The 24801-nt window shown below is 38.6% G+C and overlaps 1 protein-coding gene across 1 annotated transcript; it reads left to right on the top strand.

The window, feature by feature from the left end:
• Positions 1-10872: 10872 nt before the first annotated feature.
• On the top strand, positions 10873-24289 carry MTACP2 (mitochondrial acyl carrier protein 2). Its single transcript, XM_088973754.1, has 2 exons — positions 10873-11119; positions 23771-24289. The coding sequence occupies exons 1-2, from the start codon at positions 10922-10924 to the stop codon at positions 23945-23947; spliced, it is 375 nt and encodes a 124-aa protein (XP_088829880.1). The 5' UTR covers positions 10873-10921; the 3' UTR covers positions 23948-24289.
• The last annotated feature ends 512 nt before the right edge of the window (positions 24290-24801 follow it).

Raw genomic sequence — 24801 nt, 5'->3', positions numbered from 1 at the left:
CTACATTGCTATCACCACCATTATTAAATTCTTTGTATTTATCATATTCATCTATTGGTATTATCATTCTTATTGCTATTATTTACATTTTTGTTTAGCATAGAAAACATCTACTCTAATGTTGGACTTGGTAACAAAGCTTAGTAGGAGCTTGAACTCTATACCTCTCAATCATTTCATCTTTTAAGAACTATTATGGGCTTATCCTTTCCACAATCCTAAAAGGGTTTAGGTTAGAGATCAACGAGTGGAATAGTACTAGGGTTCCCTCTTCACATCTCTCTTGGTACCAAGCCTCTACTTCGATTGAGCTCTTTTTCTTCAAGCTAGCATCCAATGAGTGGGGTAATACTAGGATTTCCTTCTCCACACCTCTCTTGGAACTGGTTTCATACTTAGAGGAAGAAGAGAACCGACGCCTAACCAAACTCTCATTTATTCTCTACCCAGGGCACAAGTTGGTTGTAAATAAGTAATCATGAGAGAGCTTACCTCAGTGTGATTCAAGGAGATGGGGAATTAGATTTTACAAACTCCAACCCCCAAAGCACCTCCAAAGCTTTCAAATAGTAATGGCATCCTGGTAATGCCGACCTTGTGTGCCAAATGGACTGTTGGAGATTGAAAAATTTATAAAGTATTAGGGGTAACAATGATTGGGTGTAGAAGAGACAGTTTAGAATGGCCGACATCCGTTCATGGCATCCATTCTTCTCCATGTCATCAAGCTCCTCCTTCATTTCCTTTTCTAGGTAAGAAGATGGAGGAAAGAGAAGGGGCTCGAAATAGAATGCTCCCTCCTTTTCCCTTTTGGTAAAAAGATAAACATATTTGAAGAAAAGAGAAAAATAAGCAAAGATGAAATATTCACCTGATGTGACAAGAATATTTAGGTGAAGGGGACCATTTCCCTAGGTTGATTCAATGCCTTGGGTCCCCCCACATCCCCTATTTATAGGGCTCAAGTAGGGGTAGTTTAGGTAGGAGGAAAGGTGTGGTATTTTGTGTATTTTGAGGGCTTTTAGGGGCAAAATGGTCCAAACAAGGTGAATTTGGGGATATCCTGGGTAGGAGGAAAGGTGGGGTATTTTATAGGTTTTCAAGGGGTAGTATAAACAAGGTGAATTTAAGGGTATTCTAGGTAAGAGGAAGGGTGGTGAAGTTTCAGATATTTTGAGGTTCTTGCGGTTGTTCTAATAAAAGCTACAAACAAGGGAGTATTCTGATCCAAGGGTTGGTAACGAGGGATGGACTTTTTAGATGAAATTTGGTAGGGTGGGGTTTTTGAGGGTCCTGGACTCATTGGTAGGGTGAAATCGGTCTAAACTTGTATTTGGAGGATTTAGGAGATCATAGCCCTTAATTTGATAAGCATGGGTTTTAGGGTACCAAGAGCCTTTAGAGGGTGTTGGATTAATTGTGTGAAGTGTTTAAGGAGGGATTCAAGGGATGTTTATAGTGTCCACCTTTTGGGCGTTGACAATATGCAATACCCTCATGGACACACTCAGATCTTTGACTTTAGCTTTGTGGGAAGCCTAAGATTAGGGTTACCAATCACAACTCTCAATGCTTTTCCTCTACTAACCCTTTCTAATTTGTCTATTTTCTCTTTTCATAGACACAAGACCCCTCAATTTGAATTGAAATAATTAACTACTTTTCTACTTCATAGCAACTTGTCAACTTCTTAAGGCAAGTAGTCAATTGCTTAATGACCCAAAAAAATTTCCCTTAGCCAAGTTAACTCCTAGACAATAGGAGCCAAAACACTTAACCAATCAATTTCTTATGATAGTAAGTCGACTTCTAACACCTCCAAAATGCAGAATTTTGACATTTAAACAAATTGAATATCAAGATTAATCGGTTTCAATCATTCCCAATTCTCTTCTAATGAATGTAAATTACTCATCACCTAATGGTTTGGTGAAAATATTAGCCAATTAATTTCTAAATGTGCTCTAATGAAATGATGCTTAGGGCCTGTTTGTTTGCTCTAACGTCTAACAGTACAATAATTACATTAAGAGGTATATTGGTATTGGTGAACTTTTCTTTCCTTTGAACTCTAAATATAGAAAATGTTATTCCAAATTCTAAAAATTGTCAAGTATCCATTTTAATCTTATATATGAGAAATTTTGTTTGTATTTTGGGGGTATCATTGGAAAACAAAAAGTTGTTAGATTCCTTTTTTAAGAGATAAGGGGAAATGAACACCCATTTTCCTCTTAAAGTTCTAAGATTCCTCTTAAGAGATAAGAGTTAAGAGGAAACGAATAGACCCTTAGTTTTAATGTGATTTGCTTTGGAGTGTTGAATTGGATTCTTTAAGAGATTTATGGCAGTTGTGTTCTTCAATTTAGTGGAATATATTTGAATTTTAGGGGTTGTTACAAGTTCATACCCAAACTTCAAAACATGCCAATACAATCCCTAAACTCTCGAAAACTGTCAATTTAGTCTTTGTTTGTTATCTATATCATGTGATGACATGTGTGGTTTAATTTTTTTAAAAATGTCTAAACTACCCTTCAAAAGAAACACTATTCATTGTCTTCTACCTCAAAGAGGAAAAACGATATGAAATCAGAAAAGTACAAAAGGAGAATAAGATAAAATTGAATAAGAATAAAATACCAAAAAGAAAATTAGGGATCCTGGTATAGAAAGGTAACACATGCGCAACAGTAGAAGGGAATGTGCTTGAAGGGTGTAGAGACTTCCTTAGTTTTGGTGCCACCCCATTATGTCACCCACTCTGTTTTCGTAATACATGTACAATCTTTGTTGTGTTGTTTCTTTCCCATTATTTTGTTGGCAGTCCAAGATAAAAGAAATTTGGAGTTTGCTCAGGTTGCACTCCTCTATTTGCTTTGTCAACTCTTTTGTAGATAGGGCTATTCACAGGTCGGATTGGGTCAGTTTATTGGCGTTTTTTCCAACCGACCCAACCTGGTCAGTTTACCTATAAATGAAACTGAAACCGGCCCAATACTAAGTAAAACCAACCTGATCGATTTGAGTCAGTTTGGGTCAATTTTGTGAGGGATTCTCCTAGTGTGAATGGTAAAGGATTCAAGTCTAAGAAGCGAAGGCTGGATGCCTAGAAATTAAAAATGATTTGATGGATTAAAGCTGAAATTTTATATTTCCGAAATAAAGCTGAAATATATATATTTCCACAAATATATATCTGAAACATATATATCAAATATATATTAAAACTGAAATATATCAGATATATTTAAGTCGGTTCAGTTTCAGTTTTCACACACAAAAATCGAAACTGAACCGAACCATCAGTTTATGTTTTTTTGTAAGCCAAAATCGACCGGTGCTGAAGAAAAACCAGCCAACTCGGGTTGGATCGGACCGAGTTGGTCAGTTTGGGTCTTGTTATGAACAACCCTATTTGTAGATCAACAATAGCTCGAGTATGTTTGTGTTTACGTCATTAGTGTCGACTGAGTTGCGTTAAAAAAGCTACCAAAACAAGCTTCAACAAATTAAAAGTTGATTAGCTCAGTGAAAATTCTGATTTCTAGGACTTTTGATTCAGCTTCTACAATGTTGGGTTCACTTTGCTAAGCCAGAAGCTATTGCATCAAATTCAAAGTCCTCTTAAATGTGGGTGATCTGAATCTGATTCTATTTGTATATGGATCCACTATCCTATCCAATATGATTTTATGATTTCAATATATTTTCATTGCAATCTAATCCAAGTCATTTTGATATTTTCAATTCACCGATCTTATACCTCTTACTTTCCACAAGAACTCTGAAGGTATGGCCTTTTGCATGACTATTGTTATTCCCTTCTTTCTTTTTGCTAGCAGTTCAACTTATTTGGGAAAGTAAGATTGCATCTAACAAACATTGCATGTAGGGTTGTTCATGGGTCGGGTTGGATTGGTTTATTGGCGTTTTTCCAACCGACCCGACTTGGTCGATTTACCTATAAATGAAACCGAAACCGACCCAGTACTAAGTAAAACCGACCTAGACAGTTTGAATCGGTTTGGGTCGGTTTTGTGAATGATTCTCTCGGTGTGAACGGTAAAGGATTCAAGTCTAAGAAAGCAAAGGTTGGATGCCTGGAAATTAAAAATGACTTAATGGATTAGAACTGATATTTTATATATGAAAAATTTTATATATAATATGTATATTTCTGAAATAAAGCTGAAATATATATATATATATATATATATATATATATATATATATATATATAATATCTGAAATATATTATATATATAATATATATCTAAATTGGTTCGGGTCGGTTTGGTTTCGATTTTCATAAATGAAAACCGAAACCGAACCGAACCATCGATTTATGTTTTTTTGTAACCCGAAACCAACCAATGCTGAAGAAAAACCGGCCAACTCAGGTTGGATCAGATCGGGTTGGTCGGTTTGGGTCTTGTTATGAACAGCCCTAATTGCATGAGTGCAAACTTCACTTGGCTTCTTTATAATCACAACTTTTGGGATTGAGTTATAAACACATTTTGTTATTCCTTAAATAAAGTTCACTTTCCAAAAGTCTCAGACTTAAGAAGGAAACCACATTTCTTGGACTGGTTATGCAATAATACAAATGTGGGTTCCCTTCTAATCAAATCAGGATATATCTAAATCCAATGCAATAATACAAATCTTAGATCTAATATGATCGAATCTCACAAATGTTGATTTGAATCCAAATCCAAATCCAAATCTGTTTTGATATGAAAGTTTTAATAAATTATTAAAAGGAAAAAGATAACAGTTTATATAAAACAAAAAAAAAATACAAGTCTTTTTTTTCAACCATTTTCATCATATATATTGGATAGGGAGTGATCCAAATTAGGGATGTAAGCGACCTAAGCCTACTCATGAGCTACTCAAGCTCAGCTCACTAAATACTTGAACTCAGATCATACCAATTGAGTTTGAGTGATTGAGTCGATCTCAACTCGAGTCAAGTATTTGGTTGAACTAAGATTGAGCTTCGCAATAACTAGCTCAAGTGGCTCATAAACCTAATTGAGCTCATAATAAAATACTATTTTTAATATATTTGTATTTATAATCTAAATAAATAATAAGTTTTTGATATTCAATTATTAATAATATAAATAAATACATTTATAATTGATTTTGACAATATATTATTTATTGTATTTATAATATTAACTTATCTATAGTTTTTAATATATTTTCATTTTTAATAATTTTAATATGCTTAATATTAATTTATTTATAATTTTTAATACTAATTTATTTGTAATCAGCTCAAGTCAAGCCAAGCTCGAGTAGCTTGTAAGTATTGACTCAAGTTGAATTCAAACCAAAGACATGAAAGCTAAGTCAAGTTTTGAGATCTGTGTTTTTGAGTTGGGGATTGACTCAACTTAATTACATCCATAATCCAAACTCATGGATTTTTGGCTTTGACAACCTTGTACTTTTCGAAAAGGCCACTTTTTTTCCCTTGTACAATCAAAAGGTTCAATTTAAACCCTATACTTCGAAAAAGGGCCAACCATAGGCAAAGCCAAACAATGCTTGTAACATCATCGCCTACACTATTTCAGATCGATTAAAATAATGAAAAATGTTGACTTGGCATGCCCATTTAGCATCTGATATCTTTGTGGGGGCCACTCTTGAACGTTAAGCACTACATGTCATCCCATTCAAACAAGAATAAGTTGTAGAGTAAAATTCAATGGAGGCACCCCATCATTTTCTCCATCTCCGACCACAAGTGATATACAGATCAAGCACTCTGGTTGTTATTAAAAGACTTGTGGTCTCCTAGCTCTGGTTGTTCTATAAAAACACATACAGTTGTTATCTTCTACATCACACTAGGAGTTTGATTAACCTTGCCCTCTTCTTTGTCATCATTCAATGCCATTGTTGCAGAAATGGAAGGGTCATCATCATCAAACTCAAGTCACCGGTCTCGGAGCTTTGACTACGAAGGGCAACCTATATTTTGTCATTGTAACCTAAAAGCTCCTAGAATGGTAGCTTGGACAATCCTAGTAGGAGGTTCTATGGTCGTCCAAGATACAAGGTAATGTGTAAATACGGTTTCTTCTTTTAATTTTGTTATTTTTTTATTCTAAGGAAGCACTTTGTTTGTAGGAAAATTGGTGTGATTTCTTTAGGTAGCACGATATAGAAAAGTTTCCAAAAAGGGTAGTTGAGGTGATCAAGGAACTTCTTGAAAAGGGAAAGGTCGTTGATGAGGCAAATTGAAGAACTGGAGAGAAAATGTTTGTGTGAAGGTTTGGAGGGTAGTCATTTTGGACAATTGTCACATAAATTTTTTATTAAGGAGCTTAGAGAATTAAGGGGGGGAATTGATGGATATGAAGGAAGTTGCATATACAAGAAGACATGCTTTTTGCTTTGGTTTTTCTGTATTTGCCTAATTAATTAGTTAGGTTGCCTTTAGAAGATGGATATGATAGGCTTCTTGTTATTGTGCTGTAACAATGAATGAGTTGTAATGAACAATGGCATCAGCTTGATGCATGATAATGAAATATGTTTTTGCCTCATATACATAGTGTGATTCCATTTCAGAGTGTAATATCAAGCAACCTAATTATTATACTCGTTTAAACACCTAAACATTACTCAAAATACATTGTTCAAAACCTCTAATGAGATGAAGAAAGATATGAACAAAGAATGACAACAAAGGAGGAGTTGGTTGGAGAAGACGACCGGACTAGAGTAGCTGCTGATCAAAGATATTTTGAAAAAAAGAAGTTTGGGTAAATGATCAAGAACAATGGTTGACGTGTAGGGCTTACCGTTCAAGACTGGGCCTCGCAGAGATATCATATGCTGAATGGGCATGCCAACTCAACATTTTTCATTATTTTAATCGACCTCAAATGGCACAGGTGATGATCTATCTATCTATGGTTGGCCCTTTTCTTTTTTTGAAGTCTAAGGTCTAAATTAGCCCTTTCGATTGTACAAGTGTCACGGGGCTATTCGATAAGGCCCCGTGTGGCACTCGATGGGGTCGAGAAAGGCTATGAATGCAAGCAACAACACACAAAATGCAACAAGGAGGCACACAAATTAGTCAAAAGGCTACTTGTATTGCATTGATTGATGGTAAGCACAAGCACACAGTTCAATGTAGAGGGGATCTCGTGCTTAAACTTTACACTCTATTGACTCACTCGACTACTTACCTCCCGTCAAAGAGTACGTTAAGCTTTTGGGGGAGTGACAATAAGAAACATCAAAAATGTGAAAAATCATACTACAGAATTACAATAATGCCATTAGCAATCCCCCCCCCCCCCCCCAATAAAAATACATGCAATGTCCCACCCAAGACACACACTTGGACACTCGAATGGCATGTTGAAGGTGTGGTGATGGCACTTGAAGGCGCAACAAAATGGTCACTTGTGACATTCTCCCCCACTCAAATCTGCCTTCGTCCTTGAAGACCACCTTCTGCTTGTGGCTCAAACTTCTTATTGGTGAAGGAATGTCCTTCAACTACTCCACGGACAGGGTTTCTTCCAAGGCCTAAATAGGAGGTTGGGTGGATGGCTTGTGGATGTCCTTGATGGTGGGAAAACCTATGGCTAGTCCCTAAGTTAAGTCCTTGCCTGGCTACTTCAAGATAGGATTTTGGATGTTCCCCGATGGTGGTAGGAAAATTGGTGGCCAAGGTTGGGTCAAAGTGATGGTTTGGATTTTTTGGGTATTGGTTCCCCTGCATTTATGCCCAAGGATGGCTGCCCATCGTGCTACTACGTGGTTCGGCTTGAGGAGAAGTGAGAATGTGATTCCTATATTGCTTGGGTGACACTCGATCTCCCCGATGATTGAGGTAGTGGGTACGATTATAGTTGAAGTTGGCCATGGGTCTTCTCTTGGGCCCATTAGTTGTATGCATATGAGGCTTTTGCTACAAAGGTGGCTTCCGGTGCTGTGGCGGTGTTGGCAGTGACGCTGGCACTGACTTCTTCCTAGAGTCGCTGCGATCACTTCTAGTTACAATAGTGGTGGTGGTTGTAGATCTCTTTGCCATCCCTTGAGGTTGAGGTTGGTGTTGGAGTTGCAAGGCTGAGACTTGCTTATTCTTGGTATTGGTCGTGGCGATCATGTTGACCATGCAAGGTGACTGCTCATCCAAGATCAGAGTGCCAAGGTGAGGCGCCGGTGACGCTTTTGCCTATATCATGAAGTCCATTCCAAGGACAACATCGAAGTCATCCATGTGAATAACGGAGGGGTCAATCTCTCCATCCCAAGTGTCGAGTTGTAGTCTTACTTGGCAAGCCATGCCTTCAGTAGGTTTGACATGTGTGTTGACTACTTTGAACCAGTCGGGCTCTTTGGAGATGGCCAGATTAAGTCTTTTGGCCTCTGTAATGGATATGAAGTTGTGAGTGGCCCTCGTGTCAACTAGGGCCCTAGTTGGCCTCCCGCCAAGGGTTACATCAACATACCTCAGTCCTCTCTTAATTGAGACGAGCTGTTTGGAGCTAGCCCCTTTGTTCATCATAGCATTGAAAAGTTGTAGGGCACCCATCACTATGCTCGTCATCACTCAACTTAGCAATGAGGGCATTTCGCTTCTCCCGTTCGGGCAATGTTTTGTCAAGTGTTCCTCCCCAAAAATGTAGCATGTAGGCAGACAGGTTGGTCTACCTTGGTAGTTGTTGTAGGAGCTGTGACTTCCTTGTGGGTGCTTTCCCTTCTGGTACTGTGCTGGCTGGTTGTGATAGGGCTGCTTCCCTCTCGGGGGACTTGGTTGTCTATCTCCCCCACTCAAATGTGCGGCACGTGGGCTGGATGGCTTGCTCCTTTCATCATTCGACAATCTCAGTTCACTAAGTTGTTCAGCCACGACCATGGCAGAGGCAAGGTCTTGAACATTGTGTCGTTGGAGCTCGAGCTCGGCCCAAGGCTTTAGGCCATCCATGAAGTTGAACAATAGGTCTTTATCTGACATGTCGATGACTTCTAATGTGAGAGCAGAGAATTCCTTCACATACTCGTGGAGCGAGTCACCGTGCTTAAGGGACTTTATCCTTCGACGGGCAAGGAACTCTACACTCTCTGGATAGAACTATCTCTTCAACTCTCGCTTAATATCGGCCCATGATTGTATGGTGCACATACCACGTTCTATGTCAACACACTTTCTGTGCCACCACAATGTAGTTGTATCAATTAAATACATTGTAGTTGTACGTACCTGAGTCCTTTCATCAACCACATTGGCTGCAGTAAGGTGTTGTTCTATTTGCCACAAGAAGTTGTCGAGCTTTTGTGCATCGCGAGTGCTTGAATAGGGAGTTGGCTCCTGAATCTTGATGTAGGAAGGAGTGTGCAAGGCTGAGGTGCTGGCCGGGTTGGCAATTGCTCTCTTCATGACAGCACACTCCCCCTTGATTTCCTCAAGTTGAGCTTGGACATCAGCGAAGGTGTTTAGGGCGGACTTCAAAGCTGCCCATTCGGTTTTCATCTTATTCAGTTCAGCCTAAGTGGCCATTGATGTGGAGATGGTTCTTCTCCATGTTGCCCACTCTCTCTTCATCTCGTCGAGTTGCGCTTGAAATCTCTCAAGCTTGTCTTGGACATGCGAGTTTGATGAGCTTCCTTCTTGTTGGCACATGGTGCTACAGATTTCCTTGAGCGTGCCATTGAGTATGTCACGGACCTCATCCACGACTCCGCTTAGGCGGCCTTCCACTTCCACAGTGTACTCTCCATGAAATCCATATTTTGGTGTAGCTCGTCTAACGAATCTCGCATCTCACCTATAGTGGCTTCGCAACATAGCATGCACAAGTCAATGACTGCATGCTTGTTGGTGGATTTCTCACATTTGCTAGGCTTTAGTGCCTTGTCCTTGTTGATGTTGTCGGCGGGCGCATCATCGGGCTCATGGGATGTGGAGAGTCCATGCTCGATATCCTCCATGATGTCCCTGTTGTGCTTCATATTGTCACTCGCGTCGCAGGTCGAATGGTTAGAAAGGAACTCCTGCTCTGATACCAACTGTCACGGGGCTATTCGACGAGGTCCCGTGCGGTGCTCGATGGGGTCGAGAAAACCTACAAATGCAAACAATAACACACAAAAGGCAACAAGAAGTCATACAAATTAGTCAAAAGGCTACTTGTATTGCATTGAATGATGGTAAGCACAAGCACACAGTTCAGTGTTGAGGGGATCTCGTGCTTAACCTTTACACGCTATTGACTCACTCAATTACTTACCTCCCCTCAAAGAGTATGTTAAGATTTTGGGGGAGTGACAATAAGAAACAAAAAATGTGAAAAATCATACTACAGAATTATAATAATGCCATTGACACTCCTCCATACAAAATACATGCAATGTCCCACCCAAGACACACACTTGGACACTCGGATGGCATGCTGTGGGCGTGGTGATGGCACTTGAAGGCATGGCAAAATGGTCACTTGTGACACAAGGGCAAAAATGATATTTAAAATATACAAGGATTGTCAAAGTAAAAAATCCTGAATTCAATTGAATTCCTATTTTCCCATATGAATATCAAATAAGGAATGTTCAAATCATCGGATCGGATTCAATCCATTTGCACCCCTACCTTACCCGACCCGATTGTTCATATCTACGAGGATATCTGAGTATTATCGTTAGCCACCTCCACGTGCCAGCAAATGAATAAGTCGTAGCTCCCACGCTCTTGTAAAATGTGTACTATTGGCGACTTAGCGTTGCTTTGCAATTTACCTCTCGGTTCTCACGTCAGTTAGGGTCTTCTGGTAAACAAACGAATGCTTGTGGCTTCTTATATAAATCTCCATTTCATTCTTCACTTCTGAAGGAAAAGCGATTGTTGCAACTTGCAAGCTCTACTCCGGAAGCTCCGATGGCGGCCAGAAATGCTATTCTGAAGCATCTGAGAGTGAATGTACAAGGGCGAAGTCAAGCTCCATTCGTTTTCTCGTTCAATCTCCTTCGGCGCCATTTCTCCGAGGAGATTAGGGGCTCCTTCCTCGACAAATCAGAGGTTGCTGATCGCATAATCAACGTCGTTAAGAACTTTCAGAAGGTTGATCCTTCCAAGGTAACCTATTATTTTTTTCCTATTTTGGAAGGGGAAACTAGGGTATTGATTTAAATCATCATGCCTTTTGGGTTTATTACTGATTCTGTTCATAAACATATGTCAATCAACGTGAAAACTGAAATTTGGTAATGAAGCTCAGAATTCCAGAAAGAATATATGCGGTAATCTTTGGTCAGAATTCTTATCCGATTTATCTTTGTGATTTGATTGTAATTTTGGTCAAGCTCGTTTCTCTCGCAAAATTCTATTGATTTTGTTATCTTGTTCATTGTAGTTATTTTCATTCTTGGTCCATATTGGTTGGTCTAATATCTTATGGGCCATTGCTTGGTGCAATGGTAAAATTTGGGTCTGACTAAAGTGAGAATGATTTTATAGTGTCTTTTATGAATTCCGATATTTTAAGATGTATGCAATGTCTCTTGTGAGTTCATCTGGTTCTTATGTTTTTATTTCTGATTTAAGATGGTGAATGGTTCCACACTTGCCTCTCTTTTTTTTTTTTTTCCCTGGAGATATAAACGTCGGATGAACAATTATCAAAACAAAAAAATCTGAAATAATTATCGGATGAATTCAGGAAACAAGATCTATTCAACATGGGTGTCATTTCTGATTGCCCTGTTACTGTTGTAGCACCTTGGTTGGTTGTTTTTATTTTTTGGTCTCAGTATGGCTTGGAAAGTAGTAGGCTCTGCCACCGGTCTATAGTTTCGGAACAGGTAATCCCCTTAAATATACTGGATGTCAATATCTGAGTAGATCACCCTATTTATGTTAATTGAAATAGATAATTCTATAGGCTCATTACATTGGAATCTCTTCGTGGAATACAAAGGTTCTTTTTGATTTTGTTGACTGTATTTAGATTACTACATCGGTAGATCCTGGGATTTTGATGCTACTGCATCAGTTTGATTTTGAGCTCTGTTTCATCATTCTAGTTGCAATTGTAAGTCACGTCACTTTGTTTGTGCATTTATATCTTGGATATATGAAGTATGAAGCAGCATCTTGAAACAGTAAAGTGCAAGGTAAGTTTCTTTCCTAGACAGAAACATCACAGGCTTACCCTTTTCAGGAAAAAAAGGACACATATAAGTAAAATTTTTTGTTCAGTTACTCATAAGAAAAGTACAAATTTTGTTTTGTGTTTAAATTTGGAATTTTGTGCTTTATTGGTACAGTAGTGTTTAACTTACATAAATCCTTCTTCTTGTTGAGAATTAAATAAAAATAGAAATAACTTATAGCATTTCTTGTTGACTTTATGTATTCTTAGTGCCATTTTACATGGTCATGACGCTCATGCCTTGAATTTAAGGTGTCAAAAGGCCTATTCTTCATTCAAACCTTATGAGTATGCCATATACATGTTCCCTAAGGAGACCCAGCCACAGGCATATCTCAATGCCTCTAAAAACACTAAAATAATAGTCAAAACCAACTAGGTAACTGTAGTAACTAGTACATGCCAGATAGATATACTCTAACAATTGGGGCAGGGACATTTTAATTGTTCTGTTACAACTTACAGTTAATGTGGTTCATTGGATACTACACCTTAGTGAGAGAGGAACTGAATGATTTCTTTACAGATGACTTTAATAGAGTATCATACCGTGTGGCAAGCTATGTTACTCAGATATAACAAGGACACAGCTAGAGGTGTTGTATATAAAATTTACACAGAAAGTTTTAACTAAATTTGGTATGAAATGAAAGTGCAAGTTCATGGGGTGCAAATATTTAATGTGGGATTAATGAATAGAAAGGAAACTCTATGGATGTGCAGAAATGAAATGGAAAAAGTTCAACTATTTAATGAGGGGTATACAAGTGCAAGTTCAGCCATTCAGGGGGTGCAGAGATTAGCGAACAACATTGTTGATACTTAGCAAAGAAAGGGGCACATAGGGATCGATTATTTTGGGCAGTTATGTAGTATCTAGTATGATATTGTTTGTTTATAAAAGGGGGAGATAGCTTCTATGCTAAACACTTTGTATAAATGCTTCAAGAATTCTATTTAATATTAATGAATGAATGAATCTTGTTGCCTACCACCCAAAAAAAAAAACAACAGTTACACTGATACAGCATCATGTAATACAACCTTACAATGTGACAGTTAATTTACAAAGAAGCCCAAACCAGTTATGCCCTGATTGTCCAGTTGTCCCATGCTTGGCGAGTGCATCAGCCAAGCCATTTGCTGTTCTTGTAGCCCATCAGAAATTCTGAATCGGGCTCCCATTTCTTTTTCTAGGTGCCACACCTCTTGCATAGCTGATCTGTGATTTCAAGCTCTCAAATTTTCCATTCTCATCCTGTCCATAGTGATCTTAGAATCACCTTCTACCTCAAAATCTCTGAAGCCAAGTTGTTTTGAATTCCTCTTTTTAATTTTTTATAGGCAACTGATATTTTATTCCAAATCAACCAGAGAAAGTACAAACACCCGAACGAGATACCATATGAAAAAAAAAAAAGGAAGCTTGGTACCAAAATAAATTACAAATTATAGACTGGCATGAGAGAATCTCCATGGCCAAGTGGCCCTTAGTATAAAGCCACAATCCTAAACCCTTGTCTTAATGCTAATATTTATTTTTTTGACTTATTTCATCACTTGTTATATGTATTTTCTTGCCTGTTTTTCTCCATTTTATGATAGAGTTTCTTGACATTTCTCCTTCTTTGCTTCTATTAATAAAGTTGTCAGCTACCAAACATTAAAAAACAGACATGTAGTACTTAACCAGAACTCTCTCTAAGACGGTGACTTAGGGCTTTTACCATAGTCTCATCTACATCAGTGTTTAGGCAAAGTTTGGATACGTCTAGGCTCACAGGTGAGGCACACTTTGTGGGATTCTCTTCACCTGACTTTTTGCTAAATTTTTATGATTCCACTTTGAATTTAGTATTTAATAGGAACTTACTATATTGTATATTGTACCTATGAAATTTAGGGTTTAAACAATTTGGCCTATGTAAGACTTGAATATACAAGTTTCAACTTTTGTATTAATTTTTTTGTAACATAATGCTCTAAGCCTTGATCAATTTAGGTATTTTTTGGTTGGGCTGTGACTGGGGTTTTGAAAGCCATAAAGCTCAAGAAAGTTCTTTTATGGTCTGCTAAGATTCTCTTTGAAAGCCAATGTGCAGTAGAAGCTAGAGTTAAAAAAAAAAAAACCAAAAATGGGAAGCTTCAATTGAAGCTTTCTTCCAATCTTTGCCATTAAGTTTCCATTCTATAATCAATGTTTTAAAAATACTCAAAAATGGAACCATTTTTTTTTCCCTCGGGTGGAAGATTAGGGATGCAACTATCTAGATCAAATGTTTCAACCCATGACATAATATAAGGTTCAAAACAAAAACAAAAAAAAAAATGTAGAAAATTTGCAAAAGCAAGCATGAATGTAATATTATATATCCATCATATTAATCCAAAAATAAGTGTGATAAGTGAGAATTATTATTATTTATGGAAATGAATAAAATTAAAAATTTTGAAAAAGATAATTAATCTCTAACAAGTGAAAAAATAACAAACAACTTTTGATCATCTATTAATTTTTTGTATCGAAATAAGCTTAAAATAATAGTTATTATAGGTTACATCATTAGTTTGCACATGTACTAAAAAGGTTTGACCAGCTCAATATTTTTAACAACCAATCAACCTAAAACTGTTTTGGCTATTAATTCCATTTCTATGATCCAACCATTGGGTCTGGTCCAAGCTTGAGGACATTGATCAAGCAAGTTATTTTTATGACAACCAGAATACGTTTCCATCATTTAGCATTCTTGTGAGGTGAAAAGAAAGTATTTGGAGAGCATGTTACTGAACAAGATCTTTTGAATTTTTGAGCTGTGAAAGATCTTTTTTAGAAAGCCTAACCAAACATCACCTTAGTTATTGAGCTTTATGAAATATTTTATTTCAGAATTTAGAGATTTGCATATTCTTGTATATTTGTTTTTTTTAAGTGGCACATTGCATTGCACTTTAGGCTCTAGGAATGCTTCTCACTTTAAAACAATATTCTAATTACTAAGGGGGTGTTCTACAACATAAATGTTATTTTCATTTGTTTTCTGAATCACCACATCAGCAAAAATAAATAAATAAATAAAAACATGTTCTTGAACTCTGCTTTTGTTTTCAAAGGGAAAAATAGGTTGGTTTTGTTTCACAAAACATAACATGTTTTTGGAACTGACAAAATAATGGTTTTTAAAACAAAAACAAATTTTCTAGTATAGAAATTATATGATTTAGGGAATATGATGCTAAATAATCAAATGAAAACATGTTTTTAAAACCAGATTCAAGGACATGTTTTTCATGTTTTTGTTTTAAGAAACAATCTGATTTCAAACCAGATGGTTTTGATTTGTTTTTGGAACTGGAAACAAGAAAAACAATTCATGTTGTAGAATGCCCCTAAGTGGTTAGCTTGGTACAGCTTTAAAGCTATTTTGCCACATGAGCCTAGGTGTCAAGGTCACAAATTTGGAGGGCGAGCTTCTTCTTTTTACTGATAACCTTTCTTTTTAATCATAGAAAAAGTAATATTTGCAGTGAGTATGTACATGTAATTGCTCCAACATTATGACTGTTTCTTTTGCATTTTTTGCATTTTTAAAATGTTTAAGAATTTTTTGTCTTTCTTCAAAAGGCGCATGCTTCCCCTTGCACCTTTCACTTTGGGTGCAAAAAGCCCCCTGTGCTTTTGCACTGTTGTATACACCTTGCAATTTGCTGATCTAGGTACCATTCAAATAAATTGACCCTCTCCTTTGCAACCTACTTAATTTCTCTCAAGTCATGTTAGTACTGCCAAATTCCTTGTCTATCACTACTTAGCCAATTATTTAGAATCATTTCCATCCTTAAATTTCTTATATTTAACCTCTCAGGTGTTCTGGTTCCTTCCAAAACTGCTTGCAAGCCTGCTATTTCCACTATTTTGAGGGAAAGCTTTTTAGAAGCCATCAATTGATGCAGTTTCCTTAGGGAGGCTTGCTGGGGCATCTAGACTTGACCAAGGCTCAACCTTTGCCTTGTCTGTCCCATTGTAGACTACAGAGCTTGCTACTATACTTTCCAAAGAAAAGTAGACTATATCTTTATCTTCAGAATAGGTAACTGGATGCAAATGAGCAGAAAAAGGTAACTGGAAGACTATGGAGGGCATCCTTATATTGCAAGTGTTTGACTTTTGGTAATCTAGGGGGTGAATTCCTCTCTCTGTTCTTTGTCCTCTTCTGCCTTTATCAACTCTCTCTTCATACTTTCTTCCTTATCTTTCCATTTGGTCATGTTCATATAGTCTGGTTGCCCACTTAGGCCATTCTTGTTATTGACAAATTGACATTTATCTTGTTATTAATCAAAAAAAAAATTGACATTCATCTTAACACAACTATGGAAAAAGTTTCAGCTGTCTTTATGTAATATCAGGCACATGTGATGGTTTGGTTGATCTGGCAAGTAAGTATCACTTATTTTCAGTACATTATACAGACACCATCTCTCTTACAACAAAAGAGATGTGCATTGTTTTATGAGATTTTGTGTTCTATGGGTAATGTTAATGCACTAAAACTGATAAAAAAAGCAGATTTTTTTTTTTTTGGAAAAAGGTAAAGTAATTTTATTCAATGAGAAAGCCAATTACAACAAGACTTAGGCCAACTAGGCCTTCCTGGGCCCAAAACATATTACAAGAACATCCATGATTTAGTACAAAGAAGGAGAAACATTCTGACTTTTAAACTCCTCATTCACTGACACCCAGGAGCAAATCTTCCCCACCACTTTCTGCACAGTCTCATCTGGACTTTTAGATTGATTACAGAAAATTCTATTGTTTCTTTCCATCCAAATGGACCAAAGAACAGCCTACGGAATAGTTTTCCAAACAAGCCTGCCTTTCTTGCTAAGACCCTCCAATCTCCAACTCATAAACAGCTCCTTCACAGACTTAGGCATAGCCCAACACACCTCTAGTTTCTTGAAGAAATGTCCCCAGATTGAAGAGGAAATCGGACAATGAGTGTACAAATGATCTATAGATTCAGCACCCATGCCACATAAAACACAGGAGGGATCAGGAATCTGAATACCCCTTCTCTCCAAGTTGACCCTAGTTAGACATTTATTCAAAACCATTGTCCAAACCAGGAAGTTAACCTTGGAGGGATAGGTGGGGTTCCAAATCTGCCCATTCGGGAAGTTCTCCTGACCTGAGCTGCACATCTTAAGGAAAAGGGATTTAACTGTGAATCTACCATCTGCATTCCACTTCCAAGTTCATTCATCCTCCATACTCATATCAATTCTCTGATTTTGAATTTGCCCCAACAGACCCACATACTCCTCCACTTCCCAGTCTAGCAAATTCCTCCTACATAGGGGAGTCCAAGTAAAGGAGCCCCCCCAGAGGTACTAATGTTATCAGCAACTGAAGAATCTTGATTCACTGCAATTTGGAACAGCCGGCGAAAAGCATCAGCCAAGGGGCCTTCCTCACACCAGGAATCCTTCCAAAACTTAATTCTATCCCCTTTTCCAGCTTTAAACTTGACCCCGTTCATGAAAAGAGTACTGACCTTAGAAATACCAGCCCAGAGAGAACTACCCCCAAATGAAAGGGGATCGAGAGTTTTCCAATTTCCCCAATCCACACCATACTTAGCCACAATGAGGCACCTCCACCAAGCATTTGGAACAGCCGGCGAAAAGCATCAACCAAGGGTCCTTCCTCACACCAGGAATCCTTCCAAAACTTAATTCTATCCCCTTTTCCAACTTTAAACTTGACCCCGTTCATGAAAAGAGTACTGACCTTAGAAATACCAGCCTAGAGAGAACTACCCCCAAATGAAAGGGGATCAAGAGTTTTCCAATTTCCCCAATCCACACCATACTTAGCCGCAATGAGGCACCTCCACCAAGCATTTCTCTCATAAGCAAATCTCCATATCCATTTGTTAAGAAGAGCAGCATTGAAATCTTTTACTTTTCTAACTCCCAAACCACCCTTCTCCTTAGGCTTACACACTTGCTCCCACTTAACAATGTGAATTTTCTTCTCATCCTCCCAACCCCTCCATAAGAAGTTCCTTTGAAGCTATTCCAACCTCTTTGCAATTTTATTTGGAATTGGAAAGAGAGAAAGAAAGTGTGTTGGGAGGTTGGACAGGGAGCTCTTAATCAATGTAACCCTACCACCAAAAGATAAATATTTAGCCTTCCAAAGAGCCAACCTCTTCTCCATTCTCTCAATGATTGGACACCAGATTGAAGAAGAGGAACATTTTGCCCCAAGAGGCAGCCCCAGATACTTAACCGGATGGAGCTCCATATGGCAGGCCATTATTTATGCACAATCCTCCAAGTTTACAACTTGACCCATTGGGATGATCTTACTTTTGCTCAGATTGACTTTGAGACCCGTAACCACTTCAAACCAACTCAGAATTCCAAGAACTGTTTCCAACTGAGGTAGGGATGCGCCCACAAAGCAGAGGGTATCATCAACAAACTGAAGAATATTAACTTTCTCTTTACCTGGAGAGATAGCAAACCCATTCCATAATCCCGATTCTGTAGCCTTACTAAAAAGAGTGAGGATTTCCATAACACAGATGAACAACAAGGGTGACAGAGGATCTCCCTGTCTCAACCCCCTAGAACTACCAAAGAAACCCGTGGACTGCCCATTAATTAGGATTGAAAATTTAGAGGTCTTAATACAAACACTAACCCAGTTTCTCCATTTCTGGCCAAAATTCATGCAGTCCAACACCCTATCCAAACAATTCCAATTGACATAGCCATAAGTCTTCTCAATGTCAAGCTTACAAACAACCCCCGGAATACCCTGTCTTCTCCTTGAGTCAATTAACTCATTAGCAACTAAAATTGAGTCTACCATCTGTTTGCCTGGAATAAATGCACTCTGATTATTTGAAATAACATTACCTATCACCCCTTTCATTCTTTCTGCCAAGATTTTCGCCAAAATTTTATAGAAACTGTGAAGTAAGCTAATCGGCCTAAACTCCTTACTATTCACAACCCCCTCAATTTTTGGAATAAGGGAGATAAAAGTGGCATTTAGACTTCTTTGTAGGGATGCATTTGCATGAAACTCCTGGAACACCTTCATCACATCTTCTTTCACAAAGTCCCAGCACTTCAGATCCGACCCAGGGGATTTATCACCTTCAAGCTTCTTAATTGCTGCATTGACTTCCTCTTCTGTAAAAGGCCTTTCAAGCCAACTTTTCTGGGTCTCACTTAGTTGCCTAAAGGAGAGATTGAAGGGAAATGGTCACAACTTCCACTTTTCCTTGTAAAGATCTTTATAGAAAGTGGTTGCAACTGCTTTAATCTCTGAATCAGATTCACCACATCTCTCCTTCCATGTCAACTTCTTAATAATTGAAACTCTAGCTCTAGCATTAGCCACTTTGTGAAAGAAATGTGTATTTTTGTCACCTACCTTTAGCCAATTAACTTTAGCCCGTTGTCTCCATTTCAATTCCTCTTTCACCACCAATTTTTCAATGCTGTTTTTTGCTTGAAGTCTTTTCAGACTTAACTCTTCAGAAATAGGACCCATTTCTTCTACTTTATCAATCTCTTCAATAATACCCAATAAAACTTTTCTTTCAGTCCCCAACTTTAACTTATTCCCCAAGTTCCAGATTTTAATTCTTTTTTTATAGCCGTCATTTTTTTTGCCAGAACAAAGGAATTGGATCCCTCCACCTGAAGTTCTTCCCACACTTTCTTCATCAATGGTCTGAGAGTTTCCTCCTCATACCAAGAGTTTTCAAATTTAAAGGGAGCTTTGACCTTCTCCCTCTCCCCACAAATAAGCTGAATAGGACTGTGGTCTGAGACAGGTCTGGGTAAAGATATCTACCTAAAGTCCAGAAAGATGTCCTCCCAATTTGAGGAAACAAGAAATCTATCCAATCTGACCAGGGTAGGGGTATCCTGGTTATTTGTCCAAGTGAACCTATTACCTTGAATGGGAATGTCCATTAGATCCATATTATTAATGAAATCTGCAAACTGCCTCATCGATACAGTTCTGCCACTTCTTGTATTCTTCTCTTCCACCGACAAGGTGACATTAAAATCTCCCCCAATAACCCAAGGATGAGTCAAAGTCCCCCTCATATCAGCCAGTTCCTCCCAGAAACACCTCCTAAGATTAGAAACTGTTGGACCATACACATTTGTTACTTGAACTATATTACCATCCTGCAACTTCAAGACAAGAGAGATCGAGAAATTCCCACTTTTACAAGAAATCAAACTACAAACTAGGGGATCCCAAAGACATAGCAAGCCTCTCCCGCACTCCCATTGGCTGCCTTTGCCCTCCATCTTACTTGACCATCTCCCCAAATACTCCGAATAATACCAGCATCAATTTTCTCCAATTTGGTTTCTTGAATCAATACAATTCCCGAATTTGAAGCCTTTAAGGAATCACAAACCACCATTCTTCTTCTCCCAGACCCCAGCCCTCGAACATTCCAAGAAAGAATTTTAATATTCATTGATATGACAAAAGAAGAGCCAACACCTCCCACTCCTAGAACTCACTCCCCCCACCCTCTCAGTTTTTCTTCGACCCCCTTACCACCCCAACACTGCTCCCAGCCTTCTCATTCAAGCCTCAAGAGAGACACATCATTTCTCTGCTTCTCTTGGAGTTTGTCCCCCCCTCTTTTAGCCCCCATCTTACCCCTTTCCAATAGAATTCTTTGTTCTATCTCTTCCAAGAACTTCATTGTCTCCGCTTCCATTCCCTCCATCAAGACCCCCAAAAAGCTCCCCAACCCTAGAAGTTTAGAAGTGACCCAAGAAGAGGACTTAGGAGTGCTGCTACTAGACTTAACTGCTTCAATAGTCCCAAGATTTGAATTTCCCACACTCACTATCTGGCCACTTTCTTCTCTCCTATCTGCCGCAGCATGACTTAGCTCATTTTCCTCCGCCACTCTATGTTGATTCTGAGTATCACTCCTAATTGTAGACTGATCTTCAACTTCCACTACTGCCAGCGGCATCACCTCCAGCAACTGCTTGTTCAAAGGGACCATGGAAAGGGAAGGTTGGTTCAATCTTCTACAATCAGCTTTCACCTTCACCATTTCAGAAGGACAAGACTGGGGGGCTGAGTGCTCCAGGCTATCATCACCAGGCTCTACTTCAGGGGAAGAAGAGGTCTGATTCTTCGAAGTGGCAAGCTCAATCTGTCCATCCTGTAAACAAGGTCAAGTGATCCATGTCGGTTTAAACCGGTCCAGAGAAAAAGCTGGATCCAAGCTAGCCGGGCTGAACTGTCTTGGTCTACTTCCGGTCCATCTTGGTTCACTTGCAGCTTTAAGGTTCTTTTTTCTACTAGGCTTCTGATTAGGCCGGGTAAATGGATTTAGCTGACCCGAATCTGAATCTTGGACCCTCATTGAAATTCCCACATCTGCACCATCCCCAACTTCAGAGAGAAGTCTTGCCTCATTAATTGTTGTTAGTGAGCACTCTTCTATAGGCACCACTTTTAGGTCTCTTAAGCACTCTTTTATTAAATTTTTAATATTATCGACCAACTCACCATCTCCAAGAAGACCCATTTTCAAAACAGAGGCACTTCCCTCAAGGCCCACCCTGACTTTTGAATCTTGGCCCTCCGTTAGTATTGGGATCGAACGTTTCCTATCAGAACCGCAGGATCGATCTTCTTTTTCTTCCTTCTCCGGCGATCTCACCCGCATCGGTCCTCCTCCCCCTAGATTAATTTGATGAGCATGCAGTGGGGAGAGCATTCATTGACGTCCTCTAAGACTATTGTCTTCGAGACCATCGAGTCCTCGACCTTTTGAGTTCCCTCTTCTGTGAGCCCCTCCGTCTTCCACCTCCGAATTGATGGAAGGACTTCTCACCAAATGGAAACTGAGAAGAGAAATTCCCCAGCAACAATCTCCACCTTCTCCGGAATCGAGCCACCCTTCTTCACCGTCATTCGAATCCATTTGCAAGTAGCCAACTCAGAGTGAGAATCATCTGTTTCGAGAAAACCACCGCACGCATCCCCAATTGCTCTGATGACACTCGGACGCCATAGAAGCAGAGGCAGGCCGAACAACCTAATCCAGATATCCTCCGACCGATCAAAGTCCTTTTCCGACTCCAGATAAAAACAGCCCGCGCTAGCTCCCCACCAATCAAGAAGAGGGTTCCTCCCCATTGACCATGAACCTTTTTCAAGAATCCATTGCGCCTCTGCTCTGGAAGGCAGGATGAACAAGAAGAGCTCATCCGCCAACTTCTTCACCTTCACTCCCCCCACCTCCTTCCAGATTTGATTAGCCCAGATCTCCACCTCCTTTAACCCCACCTTCCACCCAGATCTACCAACTAAACAATCCCTTAAAAACCAACTTCTTGCTTCCACCCTGTTCATCTCTGTAAATATCATAAGCTTACCTTCGACAGTTTTCAGATCAGAACGTCCCAAGTCCGGCCAAACTCCTTTCACCGCTTTTCTGTAGTAGAAATTTGGTCTTGACCTTGCCCCCATGCCTTCTCTCTTGTACCAGTTCTGAGCTTCCCATCTCTTTCCTCCCCTTTGGACACTCCTAGGAAAACTTTTTTGGAATATTTTCATCGACCATGAAAGAACCAGAGGGGGTGAGAGTCCAAATTCTACTATCTGCCTCCAAGATTTTAATAAATTAAATTAAATCTGGTTTTCACTTTTCAGCGGTTCTCTCCACTTTGGATTGGGCAATTGGACCCAAGCAGAATTAAGGAGCCTTTTAATAGCATTCTAGGCTCTGGATTCTGTCCAGAATCAGATTCTAGTGAGAATCTTTTCTATGTGCACATCTTCTAATGAATTCTACATTAAGCAAAACTCCACAATCTAGCTTCAATCTAATTCTAGGATTTTGGGCAGTTGATCTTGACAGAATATTAGAAACTATCAGAATTCAAGTAATCCAAATTAAATGGAATTTGAGGTGTTTGAATTTGTATTGCACATTGATTAAAAAAAAGTATTGCACAACGCTGATTCTAAATCCCTGTGTGTCGGTGTTGTTATTAGCTTGGAGTATAGTAATTGGACTAAGAGCAGGGAAGATTTGTGTTTCAGTGCAAATAGGGAAAAAATAAAACAAGTTTCTAAAGTGTTTTAAAAGGTGCACATTTTAAGGCATTCAGCTTGCTTGAACCGAGGTGATGCTTTTTTACTGAAAGAAAAACAAGTGATGCTCCTTTCAAAAGGTATATGCCTGGTGTGCCCTGCACCTTGGCTTAGGTGCACTCCTTTTATAAGTTTGTTTCTTCGATTACTTTTTATACGATATTATGTCTTTGACACCTTTGTAATGGTCTATTAACTTTTAAATTACTTTCTGTTAGTTCTTGTGCACTAGTAATGGTCTTTGAATTGTAATTTGCAAATAAAATGTTACTGTTTGCAGTTTGTATGTGTAATGTGCAAATAAAATTTTCATTTCCTTCCATACATTCAATGTTACTATTTGCAGTTGCCAAATTATATTCGAGAATTTGTTAATTAACTGCATTTTTTGCAGGTTACTCTAACTGCCCATTTCCAGAATGATCTTGGACTTGACAGTTTGGACACTGTAGAGGTTGTGATGGCTCTTGAAGAAGAGTTTGGGTTTGAGATTCCTGACAATGAGGCAGACAAGATCAGCTCCATCAATCTTGCTGTTGACTTCATTGCTTCCCATCCCCAGGCAAAATAGAGTTGGTGCTTTGGTTGGCCTTTATTTCTCCCCCTTTTTATTTAGATCCTTTTGCTCTTTTTATTCCTGAGAGGATACAGATACAGAGAACTGGAATCTTTGCCAAGTTGCTTCCTCTAAATGCGTAGAAGAAACTAGAATTTTTGCATGTTCATTAGTTTCGGTTGATACTTCGATTGCTTGTCTTTGGCATCTGGTTAAATGAGGGGGAAGATAGATACCTGTTATTTACTTCAATAGTCCTGGATTGGATTTCGACTTTGGGGTCTGGATCAAATATGAAGTCCAGCCAAATATTGGCATCATCATAAAGTAAAGATATGGGATATATTAACTAACAAATTTGTTTTTTCTTTTGGTTAGATTTAAGAACCAAAAGTTCATTAAGAACCACCATACTACACACGAAAAGTGCAGTAGGCCATTACATATCAGCTCATAGGAGCATAATTTTTTAAAATTTTGATTAGATTTAGCAAGCTGTAGCTTCCACATTTACTTGGGATGGAATGTATACCCATTTGGGTTTCATAATCAGAAGGATGATGCTATCCCATAAATCTTTTTCATGTCTAGTTGTTGAGGTCTAGCAGAAGGGAAAATCTATGATGCCCCAAGGTACCGTAAGGGCTTTGACCAATCAAAACCCATCCATGAATTTTTATCATCTGATTGGTTAATACCAATGTTCAAAATTTTGCAATGAATCGGACTGTATTGGCCGATACGTATCATTCCGGTACAAGTCCGACACACGGAACACAGAATTTATCTGAAGCATTTCTTTTCTTATGTACAACTTGATATAAGTTCCTTTCTCATTAATTTCATTAAATTATATTTAAGGCCGAATT

This window comes from Nelumbo lutea, chromosome 2 (genome assembly GCF_056320005.1).
Source record: "Nelumbo lutea isolate HS-2025 chromosome 2, American lotus-T2T, whole genome shotgun sequence".
Taxonomy (NCBI): domain Eukaryota; kingdom Viridiplantae; phylum Streptophyta; class Magnoliopsida; order Proteales; family Nelumbonaceae; genus Nelumbo; species Nelumbo lutea.
This window is presented reverse-complemented; position numbering and strand designations above follow the sequence as displayed.

Excerpts from the sequence above, each read along its gene's own strand:
- MTACP2 (XM_088973754.1), top strand. The coding sequence starts at position 10,922 with ATGGCGGCCAGAAATGCTATTCTGAAGCATCTGAGAGTGAATGTACAA. Across the intron at positions 11,120-23,770 it reads AGAAGGTTGATCCTTCCAAG|GTTACTCTAACTGCCCATTT; the intron begins GTAACCTATTAT and ends CATTTTTTGCAG.